Here is a 19,524-nt window from a genome sequence, read left to right on the forward strand (position 1 = left end):
CAGTATTAGTTAGTGCCACTTCTGTGCAACAAGGAGAATGGGTTTCAGTACTCACAGCTAGGAAGGAAGAGTCCCATCAAGAAAGCTTACAGCAGACATCTCAAGAGAGTACTCTTAACAGCTAACCAGGCCCTCCATGATCCTATCACTACAGCTGCTTCACTGCTAAGAGCAGCAATTGCATTAGCTCAAAGACATTGCCCAGCAGCAATGCTGATAGTCATCGATGCATGCTGAGAGCACAATCAGTCTGAGAGTGACAGCTACAGATGTCTGTCGAGATGGAGAGATGTCAATATCGATAGGGATTGGAATCGACAGGCATCGATGCCTCTGAATATCGAGAGGTACTGATGTCGATAGGTGTCAATGCCTACCGATAGCAAAATCAGCCTGAAACTGAAAGTAAAGAGCAGATAAAGAAGGTCCGAAAGGAACAATTCACTGCTTTCTCTTCCGCTGCATTGAAGTAACTATACAAGCCAAACTGTGTGTCTGCCTGTTTCCATTATGAAGTCTGGCAGACCCGCTTACCAGGTCACTTATAGAGACCTCAGGAGATCATGAATGCAGTGTGACTTGAGGAAGAACTGTAGCCTGTGATTCTGGGCAGTCGTCTCACTCTGGGAGACTGGGAGAGCAGCTTTACAAAGAGAAACTTCTTAAGCTGAAAAGGAGAGGGGGCAGGAGAGAAAGGGAAACTGCCTTCTACTGCCTCATCCTTCTCCATTCCCTTGTGGCAATCTTCCTCGAGGTCTTCCCACTGTCCCCTGTGTTTCCCTGTTTCCTGTGCTGCAAGGAACAAGCTTCAGGGAGGCACCTTTCCGCCTTCCTAGTTTTCCCCTACCTCATTCCCTGTGCTCTTGCTTGGCTAAGAACAGAAGAGGCTAGGACCGGAGGAGCAGCTGTTGGAGAAGAAACTGGAGAGTCTCAAGTGTAGCGGCTCTGGTGTGCTCAGAAGTGATGGGGACCTTCTGAGCCCACTTTTTAGCTGAGAAGATCGTAGGATCTCTGAGCAAGTGTACTGGCTCAGGCTTGACCTCTTTGACCTAGCTACGTTTCTCTTAGGAAAATATCGCTATGGAGGGAAACACTTCTTTGAGGCATGGCAATGTTTACAAAGATAGAGCTGTATGTTTAGAATTAGGAGCTTTTTGGCTGGTGGGAGCAGAGGGGTAAAGTGGAAACTTCCGCGGCCATGATACAAGCCTTGCTTCTGTCAGTTTTGTACAGCTTTGGTGTCACAGGACTACAGCTACTGGAGGCATGCATTCTGGGTGTTTTCAGCCATGTCCCTCTTCATACAAAACACAAAGCAGTAACTCCTAGAATGGCGTGTGAGCTTATCTTCTCTGTCCATTGCTCATCTGTTCTCAATGGAAGTGGCTAATACTCAAGCTCCTCACTTGTCTTTCCCCCCACTAGTGTAAGCGAGTTTTCTGCTTCTTCCTTAATTCTTTAGGCTACATCGTGATTGAGAGGTAACAATGCCTATCAATAGGGATTGATATCTATAGATGTTGTTCCCTGGCGATACGTATGGAAATCAGTACTCACTGAGGCCTGTCAATATTGAGAACTGTCAATGCTGATAGTCATTGATGCATGCTGAGAGCACAATCGGTCTGAGAGTGACAGCTACAGATGTCTGTCGAGACGGAGAGATGTCAATATCGATAGGGATTGGAATCGACAGGCATCGATGCCTCTGAATATCGAGAGGTACTGATGTCGATAGGTGTCAATGCCTACCGATAGCAAAATCAGCCTGAAACCAAAAGTAAACAATTAAAGAGCATTAAAGACCATGAAAGTAAACAACTATGGGATTCCTTTTTTTTTGCTTTTTTCATCTTTCTTTCTATCGGTAGAGTAGGTAATACACATTCTACATACTGTTTTTGTAAATACTGCTACATCACCTTGAAACCCTTAGGAATAAATTAGTCAAACTGTTGATAATACAAAATAGTAAGGGACTTTTTGAAGGCAGAAGATGGAAAGAAAAATATCAAAGTAATTATTAGTTGGAAGAATTTAAACTCTAAAGTTTCTTGCATACTAGGAAGACTTGTTGTACTAAGACTCTTGTTTTCAAAATGTGTAATTGGTGCTTAAGGAGCAAAAGTGTTCAGTATAGAAATTAGTAAACTAAATGTTCTTATTTTGAGGAAATGAGGTGGAATGAAAGACACTTTCTCCTGCAGAATAGAATCATTTACCAGAGGGAGGTATGAGTTAGATAAATCTGACATGTAGAAGGACCTTTCTCTCAGTCCAGGTAGGTAGAAATACAGATTTTAATACTGTAAACTGATATTCTAAGGCAATTCTGTGATCATATACAGGTGTATGTACTACATGGAGCCTACATATATTTTGGGCCAATTGATCTTGTCTTAAAGGTCAAAAGAGGAGAAGCACAATCATATGATAAGAAGCTGGTCCCGAGCTGCTTGATGAGCTATTGGAAAATGGGCAATGTCTTTGAGCTAATGCAAATGAAGTCTATACTCATTCAACCCTGTGCTGTTTTGATGTATTTCAGTCCCTCTCTTTCTAGGAATTCAGAAAATATTCAAGCTGCAGCAATATCTGTAAATTATCTTGAGTGAGAGAGGCATCAGGACAAAAAAAAAAATAGATGAACCGAAGTCCAATAAGGATTGCTCAGTTTGGGACTTACACTTTGCTCACTTTCCGACCTTATCAGTGGGATATATATTCCCAACAAAACAGCCTGTTAATTGTCTCTGATTTCAATCAGATGAGGAAAAATCTGCCTCTGCCCTACTGTAAGAGACTGCACATTTTCGGTACAGGTGAGCTACCAATAAGACCCTTTCTTTTGGAGACTCTAGGGCTTACTGGGATCCTCTGCCTCCAAACAAACTAGATCTGTGGATAGCTTTCCTTAGCCCTAAAATAGAATGCCTAATAGTTAGACATATAAGTCTGAGTTTGTCACCTAAAGAATACTTTATAGCCAGTGGAGAAGAACTTTGGGATGGCAATTCATCTCCTTCTCAGATAAGCACTTTCAGAGGGTAGTTAATCTGACCTACTGCAGCTCTCTGCTTTTCTTTGAGCTATAAAGTCAGCCCGGGGTGATGAACTCAGATTTAGAAATCAAAATTTTAGCTGGTCAAAGCTGAATTTCTAAAGCTGCTTTAAGTGAATCTCACTTTTTATGAGGAACTGTTTATCACTGATAGTTTATTTCCAGAAGTACCATGTATGTAGTAAGTGTTATGCATAAATGAAATCACACAGTGCATGTCATAAAGAACTTACTTACATTTGACAAACAGCTGAGCCTAATCAGTTTACACATACATTAAAGAGATGCCCACTATAACAACTGAACTTTAAACAGCTGTCTGAATTATACTCACAATGAATTGTTAATTATGAAGGTGATGTACATTTAAATAGACAAATAGGATGCATAAATAACTGTGGATCGTACTTTGAAAGAAACCCATTAAAAGTTTTATTTGGGCATATGAGAAGAGTTGTCATTTTAAATCGTTCTGTAACATAAGGCAAACATAACATTAATTTTGTGTAATAATTAAACTGGAGAGTGACCAATTTTGTATATTGCCTAATTAAACTGATTTCCTTTTTAAATAATTTGCTTTGAAGTTCCTCTCTCTCTTTATCCCACACCTATTTACACACCAAAGGACTAAACAGCAAACAGTATATTAGAAAACAGCAAGAAAGCAATCAGCTGCCATGAAATGTAAAGGAAGCATACAAGAGAAAGCCCCCAAACCCCAGAATGTGAGTGAAACCAAACTTATATGCAAATAAAACAAAATATGTCTTCCATATAGTGCAATTGCACTTTGTCAAATTGTCTATGTACCTCTCCCTGTTGTGGTAGAGCACTGAAATGCTTTCTGCTGATGGGCTGTTGGGGACTGACTCACTGCACACTCAGCGTGGCTCAGAGGCTGAAGAATATGATAGATGAGACAGGGAACCATGGGAACAGGCCCAGAACATCTGAAGAACATAACTCAGCTGTCTCCAGGTGGCCCGTGATCTGCTTGCTATCCTGCCAAGCAACTGCACCAACAACTCCCTGTGATAATGTTGATCTTCTCCTGGCAGTCTTGTAAGAAAGTGTTGTCTCCTAATCACACAGTCATGTTCACTGTTTTCTGTTGCTGTGTTTGCTTCCATTTCCACCACGTCTTTGTGCCAGTAGCCACTTTCTGGCAGCCCTACTCCTGCCTCCCCCTCCTGGCAAAGGCCCATACTTCAAGCAGCAGGTCATTCCTAGCCTCCTTCTTTTGCTGTGGGAACTCTGGACCCCCCCAAGGGGATGTTAATAATGACTGCTTCACCTCTTCCAGAAGATAGGACCCACAAAATCCAGATCATTATTCTTCTGTTGAGGTCAGAAGTAGAACTTACACCTCTTTAACTTTCTGAGTCACTGGAGAGTAGACATTGTAGATTTTCCCTCCTGGTACTTATAGTCATTCCTTTCTGCACTGGTGCTGCTATGTTCCATATTTTTCTCCAGGAAGACAATAGCAGGGAGGATTAATGACCATGTGGAATTAGTTGACAGTAAAGACATAACTGAAAGACGTTTGCTCTGCTGAGAGTGTTTGGGATTCCTGCTGAACTAAAAACTCTCCTGAAAGTTATCCTGGCAGTGGGACAAAATCTGGGCCAGAACAAACCTGACACTGAGGTGGGATACAGTAGAATAGAACTACCACATATGTGATAGTGTCTCTGTAACCTTGACTTTTTCCCCATTGTACCAGATTGCTATGAGTAACTTTGACAGTGCCTTGGGCTTAATACCACTGGAGGTCATGCAGTGTACTTATTATCTAAGCAGCTTTTGAAAAGTCCTCAAATATTCCACATCTAGTAGATATATTCGTACTAACTGTATTTGCAGACATAGCTTTGGCCTGCTAAACATTGCTGCTTTGTATGCATATAACAACCTATGACACAATAAACTGCCCTATCTCTTCTATTGCCCAAACTTGAAATATATCTTGAAGAGTATACAAATGGGGAAGGATGAGACATGGAACATATGCAAATAAGATTAGCATTAAAAGCCTCTTTAAGAATGAAATATCCTACCTCCTAGAATAAGAAATAAATAAGGAAAGGCAATCCAGTATAACATCAAATGCTTCATTACCATAGCAAAAATGGTGACTTGTGTCTGACCTGACTACTGTGATGTTGATTCCTGTAAGACATCTAACTTGGACTGTTCCTAACTTGGGCGTAGAGCTCGAGATAATATTGACTGCATCCTGAAGCAGTCCACAACTGCTCTCTGTCTTTTGATTTAAACCTTTTTGGTGTCTCTCTTTCCCCTCTGTACCTTTGGCCAGTAACCTAGCAGTAAACCAAATAAAAACATCCCTATCTGTATCATCCACGTCCAGCTCTGTGTTGAATAGGCATGCTTTTAGGGAGTTGTCAGACTTCAGATTCTGTCACAGGTTGACCCAGCCCCACTGTAGTCATTAATTTTGGTAGACACAGAGCTGGTGTGAGAGGGCTCAACTGTTGGATCCAGCGTGTTTTCCCTTAGAGCTTGCCACTGGTACTAGTCAGGGTCCATCAGGCACACTAATACTTGTGCAATGCCACTGCCCTCACCAGCCCAAGTCTGCTTATTCTTGGAAAAGATCAACCAGCTCCCAGTATTACTATTACCTGATCTTATTCTGAATTTGTATTTGGTCATTGTCTTTGAGCTAGGCAGCCCCTTTGATCTCCTTAATTCAAGCTTTTCCCAAGCTGTGGGGAATTTGCTGCGTGTGTAGCCTTTTTAAAAATATGTCTCCAAATTTCCTACATGATTTGTCAGACCCTGTAAGATGAGATGAATAATAGCCATTCAGTTGTTTAGTTTCCACAGTAGTAAAAATTTACAATGAAATTGTCTTCATTGTTTTGAAGTGCCATCCTCTTAGACTTTTGCCAGTCTTGGAAACACTGGAGATAAGTACTGTTACTGAGCTAGATATCACTGGCCAGTTAACTGACATTATGTCAATCTGTTAGTGAGTAGTTTATTATCTATGTACGAGATCATTTAGATTATACAAATTGACTGTATTAGTATATTGTTAATAATTCAGCATTTTAAGCAGAAAGAGAGCCTAAGGAAACATAGCAGGCAAGTTACAACTTCTTACCAAGCTCCCAGGCATCTTCCGGAATTGCAGAGCACAATGTACAGCATGATGGAGCCATTTATCACCCAAGACTGTTCCTAAGAGGATGTTTTACAAGCTAATATTTATAGGGGAGCTTGTTTTCTTGTAGAAGTAACTAGAAGTTTCCTGATTTTTTCCAGAACAAGAACTGGAATAAATAGATTCAGATATAGGTTCCCAAACTAGATATATTCTTTTTCTTTTGTATGTCTAGCTGTGCCTTTGTGCTGCCTTCAGGTGAAGCCAAGATACTTCACATAACTTTAGTTATGAAGATTCACTTTCCAACCTATACAATGCCTACAGGCATGGCATACTAAGTGTAATCAAGATTTAATCAAACATCATTTTGATTTTCTGTTTCTCTATGAAGAACAAAACAGCAGGCTTTTCCAAGCAGCTTTGTCAAAAGATTTGATAAAACCGCACAAATATAAAATAGAAATATTTTATACCAAAACTTGGATGCCACAACACTGTACCCACGTTTTTCCCCACCTTACTTCCTTTGTGCTTTAGAACTGCATCTTAAGAAACCTTCCCAGTTCATAGATGTTGTTTCTGGTAGTGGCCAGCTGACAGTTGACAGCACAGAACATGCTTTTGCGTGTTTGCAATTTGGATGTTCTAGCCTCATAGAGCTAGACAAGACTTATTTTGCACAAAAGGAGGTCAAATTATAATCCACATGTCTCAAACAAGGCTCATTTGCTCTTTTCCAGAGTCCTTTCAGATCCTTCTTGTACCAGACGAGCCCTGGTGCTAGGATATTCACTAGTTTCAATATTATGGGGGATGTGGTGGGGAGTGATGAGAGCAGACCAGTGATCACTGATCACTTCTTTAAGCAATTCTAACATTGAAAGCCATAACCACGATTTGCACTGCCAAAGGTTAATGAACTACCTTCCTATGAGGAATAAGGGGAAACCTGCTTTGTTCCTAGTAGAACACTACCTCCTGAAGTTACATACATCTAGAAGCAGAAAGCAAACTATTTGGGCCTGAGGGAGATAGCAGAGCATCCTTCTGTTGCTAAAATTTTCAGTTGTATCCCCCTCAGGCACTTTTAAAGTTTACTGTGCTATAAAAGCTGAGATGTAGCTGTATTGGGAGTAACAATATTTGTACCTTGCAAATAGCACTGAACAGCTTTTATTGTAGCTAGACTTTTGTTTATTGGACAGGCAAATGTTGATTTCTACATTTGCACTGGCAAAAAAAGGCAGTTTTGAGATTTTCACTGATATACAGAAATCCATGACTATTGTTAGCTCTTGCAGCAAACTGGAGAATCAAACAAATTCCTTTTTGAATCAAAATACGACATGTTCTTTGGAATTTAATTGCAGAACACTTAGTTGTCTTTAAACACGTCTGCAATGAGGCATGTTTTCTGGGATCAAAGGACGTTGGGATGTTCTGTGCTGACACAGGAGGGTAGCCCACAAGGCAAGCCAGCTATTGCCAGAGTTGGCAATAGGTTCAAAATGGGTTTCCGTTTTGAAAACGCAGTGACAGGAGGTTTTGACTTAAGTGGGAATAAAAGAGAAAGAAAGGGAGGAGGTAAGGGCAGTGGCTAACATGCTAGCTGCTGCAAGGTTAATTTGTCTTGCTAATCAACTTGTTCCTGCATCGTGGATGAAGGTGGGGTGGGCTGCTCTGTGTCTCTCTCTATGATGTTCTGGTCAGAATCCTGTGTATAAAAGAACTCTTGAAAGAAGGTATCAGGTACACAGTTCTTAATATCCCTTTGTGCATTGGCTGCATGCAAATACACATATTTATTAGCTTTTAATACCCAAATCCTCCTGAATCCCTTCCTATATTGCTGAAGTTTGTTTAATGACTAGATCTTGTCCTTTGCTACCTTTAAATGCCATCTCATAGCTTTAGTTTTAAGTCTCTGATGCCTCTGTTGTGATCTTACTTGGCACTGTCTTAAATTTCCCTAAGCACATCCTTGCCTCTGCCACTGGAACCCAAGGATCCTGCAGCTTGGCCTCTCCAACAGCGAGCCTCCACCTGGGGCCAGTTAAAAATATAACAAGTAGGAACAAAGCAGAACAAAATAACAGTTTTGCCAAGTGGGCAGGCTGACTTTTGGAACATAAAAGTACAGAGCCTGTCTTTGTGGTGACTTTAAAAAGAGGAAACATCCCGGTACCACCAAGTAGTAGAGAACACAAAGACAGCTGCGTGCAAACAGCATGAGCATAGGAAGGCAGCTGGAGATCTGCCAAAAAAAAAAGTTTGGAGCACAACTGTAACTGCAGAAACATTACAGTGAAGAAGCTTACCTCAAGGTGAAATTGTGGATGTGCCTAATGGACTGAAAATAACACAGCAATCTGCTAGCTACACTGCTGTAAGGAACTGACCAGTGTGAACACAGCTCTTTTATAAGGATGCAGCCTGGTTTACAGTGGTGTATAGATAAGCTCTGCCTGACACCACTTTTTTTAATCTTGATAACTGATTCTACTGTGCTATTCATGGACCAGGGTACCAATCAGTGGTGCAGGCCTGCAGGGACCAAACATAGTGTGTTGGCAAGCATGTATTAAATCCCCTGGCAATAATACATTAGACAAAGCACAGAGTTGTATGGGGAGACCTTAATTACATCATGATTAAACTTTGACCTCCTAAATGGACAGAAACAATCATATTCCCACTACCAATTTGTATATGTGATTTAGTCACTTCCACGTAGTGCCAGGTAAGGATGCTTGTACCAGATTTTATATGCAACAGTGGTGAATATAAATCTTTTATTCAATAAAAGTAATTTGGAACAGTACCTACGCATGTATTGACTTCAATGGAGGTGTTCCGGTGATAAGACAACACTTGTGCAGAGGCTACAAGTGCAATGTAGCAGTCAAAGCCCACCAAAAAGGGGAATACGGAGGTTTAAAGGTCACACTAATGGGTAGCATGCCATACTACTGATGAATATTTCCCTCCACAGACAACATAGTTGGATAAGAAAATGTAAAACTTGGCTATTACACTTAATTATTTTAAAAATTGCCTAGATAATACTCATTTTTGCCTGGAGAGTGGGAGGCATAATGTATAATGACCTATGTGGATGCTGAAGGATAAAACCTGAGTTATTGGTGGAAAATTTTGCAGAAAGAAACTTCCAAACCTGACAGTTTGCAGCTCAGCCGAGAGGCAGCTGAAATTGCAACATACATATAAATTGTTTTCTTAAAAAAGAGCTTGCATACATTTAGAAACAGACTCCACTCAGCACTATCCAGCACATGATAAAGAAAAGAGTAGAAAGACTACTATTGCTGTTCAGTTTTCATTTTACAGCTTTATCAGCATTACACATACTTATCACTGTATTGCATGCCTGTAGTCTGATGTGAGGTCTGAAGATTATGTCCTAAAGATTTCAAAGTATAAGGCTGTCAGTGTACCAGAAATGTTCATTTTGAACATGAGATTCAACATAAGACAGTCTGGAGGCAGTAATTTTTAATGATTCATGGAGGTTTAAGAGCTAGGTCTTTAGTGCAAATTAATGCTTTTCATCCCTAAAAGGTTTACAAATGACGGCACTATGAAAGCAAACTTTCACTACTGCACAAATATTTACAGGTAATTGTATGTAATTATCCTGGAGTTTGAAGGCTGTTCAGCAGTTTGCATAAATTACATTTTAAAGGACTGCATATAAATAAAAATGTTGATTTAAATAGGTGGTATCTTGAAATGTTTCTAAAAAGGCTATGTAAGCTCTAGGTGAAGTTGTGTTTTGAAACAGGACGTAATATGTATCAAAGCTAATATGACTTGAAGACCTTCCAAATGGTGGCAGCTGGAGTATAAAGGAAATGAGAAGGGAAAAAGACTAAGAGGAGATATTCAAGATTATTGATGAACTATAAATACCTTATATAGAATAATGCCTCAAACCAAAACCAAATGTTGAGAAGACATAAACTTTGCAATTCTCATCCCCCTATATTTTTCAAATTAGATTTCTTTCAATATATTTTGACTCTCCTAAACAAAGCATATGCGATAAAAAAAAATCTGAATTCACTAGCAGGAGGAGAGAAAGCTGGAAAAGAGACTCTTGTAACTAGAAAACACCCCAATTAATATCTACACAAATGACTATGCAGTAACATTAAGAAGACAGCACTAAAGGAGATAGGATCAGCTTTAGAACTAATTAAACACGTGACCAAAGGTTTTCTGCTTTCTTTTTTATGCAAAATGGCTAGAATACAACTGTTAGAAGTTGTGATTGAAAATAATAAAGCTGTGAGAAATGCCACAGAAGCACACGTGTGAACACTGCTCACACCACCACTGGAAAATGAGAGACTGTAGCCAAAGTCAAACTGTGCTCCAGAGCTCCTGTTGAGGCTGATCAAAAAAATACCCGAATTTTACAGCTTTTTGTAAACCCCCCCCATATTTGGATTACTTGGAATTCCCTGGGTTTTGATGTTTTTTCCCCCCCTTTTTTTAAAGAAGGTTTCCCAGTCATTAAAGAAAAAAGTTAAAGGAGAAAGTTTTGATTTTGGTTTGTTTTTGAAAAGCAAAAAGTGACTTTTCTTTCCTTCCCCCAAATCCGGATGATCTAAAAACACTAGGTAAATGCTTGTTTTTCAGGAAAATAAAATTCAGATGAAAAATACTGACTAGTTCTGTTAGTTTCCTACAATTGTCTTGCTTCCTAGAACCAAATCTCCAGTAAGATGTATTTTGATGGAAAAATCCTAAGATAGCAATTTGTATTTTCCATATCTGTAAAAAAAACACACGGGAAAACACTTGAGCCATTCAGGAATCCCTGACTTTCAGTACGACTGTGTTTCTAACTCTTTTACGAGAACTTTTGAGAATTCATAGAGATCCAGAGTGATCAGTGCCTGCATTATTCCCTTCCAGGTTTCAGAAAGAAAATTAGCTGATGACCTAGCTCAATTATGGAAAATGACAAAGCAGGTTCTGGAACGATTATTTGTATCATCACATCCGTACAGTTGTTACTAAACAGCTTGTTTTGCGACCTGGAGAGAATAAAACCGATTCCTTAATGCTGCTAATGCCTCTGAAATGGTGCATAAGTTTCCAGATAAAAATGTGATCCCTTTGCATGTGGAGGCTTCTGTTGCCAGCACCGGCAGACTGAGATATTTAAATCCTCCCCAGTGGAGATTATTATTTAGCATTTTTCCCTCAGAACTTCACCATTAAAAGCTGTGTTAACACAAGGGAAAGCAGCAATTCATTAGTTCCGCCGTGCCTGCAAGGGCATTTCTCAGCGTCGCGACAGGAACCGGCAGCCCCGCCGGGCACCGCAGAAGAAGCGGGCTGATCCTGCGGCACAGCGCCGCGGCCTCACGCCGGCCGAGGAGCCCCCGCCAGCGCCACAGGCGGGTCGCCGCGCCCCAACGGTCGCCGCGCTGCGCCCAACGGTCGCCGCGCTGCGCCGGAGCTGCGCCTTTAAGCGACCGGGGGAGGCGGCGGCGGGTTCCTGCGCACTGGGGCCGCTCCCTCCCTCCCTCCCTCCGTGCCGGGCGGGAGGGCAGTGCTCGCGGGCCGGGGAGCCGTGGGCGGCCGCAGCCATGGCTCTGCCGGTGTTGCCGCTCCTGCTGCTGCTGGAAGCCGGCGGGCTGCGGGCGGCGGAGCGGAGCAGCAGCGCCATGGAGGAGATCGCCACGGAGAAGGAGGCGGAGGAGAGCCACCGGCAGGACAGCGTGAGCCTCCTCACCTTCATCCTGCTCCTCACCCTCACCATCCTCACCATCTGGCTCTTCAAGCACCGCCGCGTCCGCTTCCTCCACGAGACCGGCCTGGCCATGATCTACGGTGAGTCCCGCGGGGGGCGGCCGGGCGCCCCGTGCCGCGGCGCGGCCCCGCGCGCAGCCGCCGCGCTCCGCCAACGGCCGCCGCCTGGCCCGGCCCAACGGCCCCGCGTCTCTGCCGCCTCCTCTCCTGGGCGCGGGCGCCCGGCCGCACCTGAGAGGCGCTTCGACCTTCCGGGGCCACGGCGCCGTGGGGCTGGGGGCCCCTTCCTCCCCGGGGAGGCGCCATCGCCCCGTCCCCTCGCAGATGCCGGGCCCGGGTGGGGCGGGAGCTGGGCTGCCTCGGGGGCGCGGGGCTGCGGGGCGGTCGGGGGTCCTCGGCCGCCGCCGGGGGCCGGCTGGCTTCGCTGCTCACACCCACCCCCGCCAGTGTGTCTCCTCGAGCATGTTGCTTTATTCGCGATTTCTGAGGAAAGCTGGTGTCAAGCGAGGCGCGTGTGGTGCTCCGCTGCTGCAGCGTGACTCCCCCTTAGAGCATGCAGGAGGCTGTTCACTAGCAGGCCTTACCCCTGAAAGGGAAAAGGGAGCTGTGCTATAGATAATAGGGGTAAAACGCAGTTTAATATCGGTGCTTGTACTTGACCTTTATGGTCGCCCCTTCCCCCCCTCTCCCCCTGCTAATATCTTTTCTTGGACCAGAGGGCAAAGGCAGGGGGCGGGGGGGAGGGGGGATAATACAGTCTGCCACTTTGTGCATGCTATAGCAAAGCTAATGTGAACTGTTTTCTCTACAAACAGGATCGTGTCCAAAAATATGATCTGCCATTATCCTCTGGCATTAGAGTGCCTAGTACTTGAAAGATGTAGCGCTTTAATGAACCTCTCTGCTTTAGAAAGCTAGCTTGCTAAGAAATATTTTTAGCAATTTGAAGTACTGGACCATGCAGGCCATCACAATAATTATTCTGAGGCGTATTATCCAAATGTTTGTGCTGTGCTGTGGCATGCACTCTGTAAAAAGGAGCATATTTAAACTTTGATGCTCTAGGTCTTGCTGTCAGCAGGCTGCTACTCTGTTATCGCTGGCAGCCTGAGTTTACTGGTTACCAATTAATTGCTGTGAAACCAGATAGCCTGGAAAGCTCACAAAACTTGTCTTGAGCCCACTTGGTTGAATAACCACTGTACTGAGTCGAGTTTGTCCTTTGCACCCCCCCCCCACCATGAACGTGTGTAAAGTGAAAATAAATGTCTCAACAGAACATATGTTCTCACCTGCTTTCTGTGGAGATGATAATTCAGATAAGCTGTGCTCTGTGCTGTTACTATTAATGACTGGTGCAGAGAACTGCAGGTGAGCCTGAATTGATGTATATACAGTGCTCTGCTGTGAACTTATACAATTGTATTTGTGTGCAGTTTGTTACACAGAACATAAACAGTTCTGATCAGAAGCAGTCATCCATTTAAAAAATGATTTGTCTGACTGTGATTGGTTTCTGCCATAGTGCCGGGGCGCTTCTCTTCCATTAGCTAGATCAGTTCTTGCTGAACAGTGTGAAACACCTACTCAATATTGCTTGGGTCAGGCATATTCTGGGTAACCACTGATGGGAAATTCTGCACTCAAGGGAAAAAAAAAAAAAAGAACTGTTTCCTCCCTGAGGAGTAGTACTACTGCTCTGGAGAGCTATGTGATTGCTTGCAAAGCAGTGGAATTTTCCTCTGCTGATGTTTCTCTTAAACCACCCCAATTTGCTCTTAGTCACTGATCTCTTTGCTGCATTGCTGTGTATTTCATGTATGCTTTTTGCTGAAAATTGATGAACTAAGGATTTTTATATATATAAAAAAGTAAATTATGCACTATCATAATAATACTTAGCAGTTGAATAATGCTCAGGAGAGATAGATTACTGTAGAAATGCTAATTGGAAGAGACAGTGTAAGGTTGTATTGAAAATGTTGTTTAGATAATGCCCCAATTTAGTCACCTTCAGAAATTTCACTTATGTTTAAAAATGTTTCAGTGATTTAGATGGTTTACCTTTTTTGTAGGGGAAGTCTTGGGTACTATAGGGGGTTTAGGTGTGTAAAATACGTAACAGGACATCAAGGACATTTGGGTATGCATTGTGATGAGCTGTAATAGAAAATATGAAATTTTTCCTCTTGCCTCATGTTAAACTCAAATGATTTTACTGTAACATCCAGTTCCTGATATTTGAAATGGATGCTAGATTCCTAATTTGATTGAAAAAGTACTGAAATTCTGTATTAAAAGGGGTACTATATTATAGCTCTTTCTGCACCACGGGCAATACCGTCAGATCATTCCTCAATACCTACACCGTCTAAATGAGTCCCTATAGTATCCCAGAAGACATGCTTCTCTCCATCCCAAACTGACTTTTGCCATGTTATGGCAAGCCTCTGTGGAAACATGTTCAGGGAGTTCGGTTCCTTTTTTACACTGTTAGTCCTCGTGCCAATAAAGCTGCATTGGGGCCTGGCTTCACTTAAAAATTTTTGTGGGCTTCCTTTAGAGCAGAGAAAACAATAGCAACTGCCATAGTAGCTGTCTGTTATGTTTCTGACAACCAAGTTTTATTCTTCAAATAGGGTTTTCTCCTCTTCCTTCTTTGTCATTTAATGGATAGTGGTTAAACTGAGAAATGTTTGTATTTGTTGACAACTCGCTATCTGAGAAATGCACATTTTTCAAAATGTACATGTATTTAAAATGTGTGTATTTGGTCTGATTTACACAGAAACCTATGGCAATACTTGATTCAAAGAGTTTGTAATCCTATGAACACAAGTATCTAGCATGAAAGAGTTCTGATTATGATGATAGGTGTCTAGGCGATCTCATAAAGATGCATTTAATAATCAGTATGTTAATGATATAGGCTCCAAACTCTGCATGCTAGCTAACTCTCACGTGGTTTTAAGCTCAGGTCTCTAGAACTTATACCCATTTGCATGTGATTTCTCTCACAGAAAAATCACAGTTTCTGTATCACAACAGTTTTTGTGCTACCTGAGTAAATGGATTTCATTTACAGGAGAAGTAGGCTAGCACTTAAATGCTGGGTTAATTTTTATTGTAGAGAAAATAACCTAGAAAAAATGGCTTGTTGCACCCAAGCCCCCTCCAAAATAGTTGGTTTCAAAGTGATTAATCTGTAGAGGCTTGTATTAGGTCAAAACCTAATAGCATGGCACATTTGACTTGAGCTACTTAGAACTAAAGGTCTTGAAGATTGCTTGCTCTTGTTTGTTTGTTCTTAATCTAGCCATGTTTGCTTACAGTAATGTGCACTGAGACCTCTTTCATTGGGTACAGTAGAAATCAGGTGGCAGAACACCACCTTGAGACTGTGAGAGCAGGAGTTACTCCCAGCCAGTGCTTTAACCAACATTTCTCGCTTTTCTCAGAATCTAGATACAAGCACATCCTGTTCTGCTTTCATGGTGCTTCTGCTGTTGATTTGATCACATCTCTGGTAAAGAAAGCATGTATTTTTACTGAGCTAAAAAGACCCATGGCCCAAATGCCCCTGGTGCTGCCAAAGCTTGCATTTCTTCCAGACTTTGGGAAGCATGCTTTCTGTTGTCAGTTGGATGGGAGATGTCTGTCATGCCTCACAGTTTCAAAGTGGTGGTCTAATTGCCCAGTCCTCAGCAGAACAAAGGCTACTGTCATGCCTAGCTTTCTTGTGTTTTATATAACTTCATAATGCTGGTTGCTTTGATTCAAGATTAAAAAGTCGTTGAAGTCATTATATAGTCTTTTTGTGTTTATCATTTCCTGTGTTGTGAATGTCTCTGAAGAGACAGTAACACCTTACCTGTCTGTAATAGATTCTGATGAGTTAAACTTTTTCTAAAAATGTCTAAGATGTGAAATATTCTAAAGTTTATGTGAGCGTTTAATAATTTACAGTGCTACTTTTTTGTGATGTGCAGCTTAGAATTTTATTTTCAGTTAAGCAATTTGACAGTCATAGCCCTCAAATGCACGTATGGATCTGACAATTGCATGTATGAAAGGGGAAGGGACTTTGCCTTTTCTGAACTTTAAATATGCTAAACCTGTAGTTTTAGATGCAGTTGCAATGCATATTTTAACTGATTATGCATCATGTCATTACACCATGATTACGCATAGGTTATTTGAAGAGATGCATTTGGCTTATGAAGTGCTAAATACAATTGAGTTGTGGTCTTGAAACTCTTTACAAAGTGTTGCTCTGTAATAGTTAGTTTAATGGGGCAACCCTTCTGCAGCTGCTCCAGTATTACTTGCTCTTAGTGTTACTAGTGCAAGTTGTATATATGGAGCAATCAAGGAATCAAGACTTTGCTGATGCAAGTAGGCCAGCTTGTGATAGTGATCTTTGCGCTCACTTTTCGCATTGGTCTGAGTCCCAAGGGTAAAGTGTTCTGACCTGTGTTTTTCCTGAAAAGGTTCAGCTGTGTAAGGCAACTCTAACTTACCTGTGTCTAGCTGCCTAGGAGCATTCCCATGTGGCAGGGAGCTACAGGAAATGGGCTGTGCACCTTGAGAGCTCTGGGAAGAGTTTAAGGATGGGATGCTCCCCAGCTTTTTGGGGGAACAGCTCTCCGGATATGTAGATGTGTCCCAGCTGGTCCAACAGTATCGCTTCCATTAGGATGTTTGTTTGTCCTCCTTCATAAAAGGGAATTTGGATGGTTGGCAACCCATGCATCAGCACACTAATAGTGTCAATCATACCAGGTACCTAGTTGACCATAATTGAACTGCTTGTGGGCCACCCATTCTAGCACTGTAGGCTGGCTATCCCAGTTTTCACTGCTTAGACTTCTGTTGCTTGTAACTGTCCATTCTCAAGCACGTTGATTTCAAAGGTCACCTGCTGCCTAAACAATTCCATCAAAATCTTACTTGATATCCCATAGGCCAGCCTAGGCAGCAAGGTCATTTGTTATACTCTTTCTTGAAAGCTGCACTCCATCCAGATAAAAATAAGAACAAAACTGGACTTGCATACAGAGAAAGAAATACTTTATGAAGAGGTACATAAAATTCCAGTTATCTTAAGGAAAACAGAAATGAGAGCTCAGAGGTAAATGTTCAGGGTAAAAGTTTCAGAGTTAGTCTGATACAGAGTGTATCAAACAAGTTCCTGTATTCACAAGGTAAATACAGAAGACGCCTATTTTTCTCATATCACTGCAGTGCTCTCTGTTATATCTTCAGTCTCTAGACGTGCTAGAGATGGAGATGCATTAGGTCATGGTCATCAGAATAATGGTGGTGTTGGTGTTTAACAAGGCACTTTCGTGAAAGCATTCTAATATTAAATTTAGGAGCATAACTCTAAGCACCCATTTTTGAGAAAGCTGCCCTTTCTTTGGCAACCTGCATGTCCTTCCTGGATGTTCTTTTTCATCCCTTGGTTACAGACTTTCAAAGTGAGTCTTACTCAATTTCTTGGTTGCTTACAACATGCAAATTATATTGCAGATATTGTCTTTAAGCCTGCTTTGTGGCCTGAGACCAGATGGAATTTATAAAGGTAGAGAGATTTGAAAATAAATGCTATATCCCTGATAATAACCTATGTATGTTTCAAATCTGCCCTTCAGACAGGGTATCTGAATAGCTTATATATTGCTAATGTTTCAGAAATGTCTGTGGAGTACAATTTAGCTGTAGTCCTTACAGTGGTGCTTCCCCCCGGCCCCCACCAGTATTCTTAATAGCCATCAGTATAAATCAGTTCACTTTTATGGTTGTCAACTTCTGCTTTTTTGTTTGTTTTGTTCTATCAAGCTAGTACTACAATACCCTTCTGATTTACTGATGTGGGGGAAGAGGAGAGGAAAAGATAACCCTGGGTTTACTCTGTATGAGGATTCCTTTAGTGACATAACTGGCTTTTAAAGCTAGTAACTTCTAATACTCTAGAGCACCAAACTGTTGTCGTAGGAACCAGGTGGATGCTGAAGGGGAAGGTGTTCCTTTCCACATAGCTTAACCCTCATCTGAATTAGAATGTGTCCACAAACAGACGCCAGTACTGTAATGTTGCAGAGCTCACACGTGCCTGCCTTCACACACATGCCTGCCATCTGTTCATGTGTGTCTGCACAGTGCATGGTTGTATTGGTAAGAGTGTGTTGAACTGAGGGTAGGTAACATCATGTCTGATGCACAAGTTTCTTGGGTCAGACAGTGAGAGTCTTCTGCAGCACACTGGGTTACCATTGCTGATGTCTCAGCTCTGTAGGGGGCTGAGACTTTCCTTAGTCCATTTTAGAAAATTTTTTGCAATCACTTCTTTTTTTTCCTTCCCTTCCACCTTGTCATCAGAAATAAACTCTAAACAGGTTCTCCAAGAAATCTCATTAAAAAGGGCATTAACATTAACTCCTCATTAACACAAGGAGTGAGTTCCTTCACAAATACAGAGCTTCTGCAGCAACTTCAGTAGCCTCTGCCCTTCAGTGCAAATGAGAAGACTGAAGAGGAAATGATGAGGGTAATGTATAAAAGCTGTCAAGTCCTACAGGTAATCACTGTTCAGTTGTGCTGCATTGGCACTACTGAGCCTGCTGGAACAAGCAGTGTGTGGGGGTGGTGGCAGCAGTTGTCCAGCAGATAAATAATGCACTGTCTGCTGTGACCTCTGATCTCTTTGGGTAAAGATGACTACATTCCCAGAGTTGTGTGCCAGCCCCTTCCAGCCAGATATATCAGAAATGAACATGAAGAGCTCTTTTCCAGGTGCTCAAAGATCCCCACAACTGCCTCTCAGGGGCAGACATTATCCCCATCTCTGTGCTGCCCTACTTAGTAATAGTGGTTTTCTTTATCTTTGGGAGAAGGTGGGTATGGCAGAACATGTCTAGGTTTTTAGCTGTCACCTTTCCGTTTGGTAAGTTAGGCTTTTGATTTACGGATGATCATAGAAGGATAATAGGAAGCTTCTCCTTTGCCATGTTAACAAAAATATCTATGTAGGAACAGGATTACATGCCAGTTGCTAGGTGTGGTAGCGATCCTGTGTTAGTTTATGCCTTATTCAAAATAGAATGAGCAATTCAGACATACTGGTCTTTCTGATATTTAATAAAAAATCCATGCTAGACTGAACTGCTTTGAGCTGTGGCCTCTTTTGCAGTGTGTCTTTTATACACCTTTCTTATTTGCTGTGCTATAGAAAGACTAGGGCATCTTAACGCTGAAGTCACCTTTACCCAAAGTAATCGGGCACACAGCAGGGTGGTTTCAGAAGTGCTTCAGGTTCACAGCCAGTCTTGGGCAGCATTTAGGTGCAGAAGTGTGACCTACAAACTCCCGCCTCAGGTTCTGTGTTTCTTGGCTTCACTAGCAAAGGTGGAAACTTTAAAGACTTCTGTTCTGTGTGCTTCCAGCTCCTACTGTTGGCAAAGCTGGTATGAGTGGAAATGAGCGTTCACTTCGCCTCTGACTCAGAAGGGCCCAAACTCTCACTTCAGGGCCTTGCCTC

The 19,524-nt window shown here is 42.1% G+C and overlaps 2 protein-coding genes across 2 annotated transcripts in view; one reads left to right on the forward strand and one right to left on the reverse strand.

The window, feature by feature from the left end:
* CHST7 (carbohydrate sulfotransferase 7) overlaps positions 1-19,524 on the reverse strand; it is a 132,138-nt gene that overhangs the window by 22,730 nt on the left and 89,884 nt on the right. The window lies entirely within an intron of this gene.
* SLC9A7 (solute carrier family 9 member A7) overlaps positions 11,822-19,524 on the forward strand; it is an 83,696-nt gene continuing 75,993 nt past the window's right edge. The window contains exon 1 of the mRNA XM_067294117.1: positions 11,822-12,065. Coding sequence (XP_067150218.1) covers positions 11,822-12,065 — 244 coding nt within the window. The remainder of the gene's footprint in view (positions 12,066-19,524) is intronic.

This window comes from Apteryx mantelli, chromosome 1 (genome assembly GCF_036417845.1).
Source record: "Apteryx mantelli isolate bAptMan1 chromosome 1, bAptMan1.hap1, whole genome shotgun sequence".
NCBI classification, from domain to species: domain Eukaryota; kingdom Metazoa; phylum Chordata; class Aves; order Apterygiformes; family Apterygidae; genus Apteryx; species Apteryx mantelli.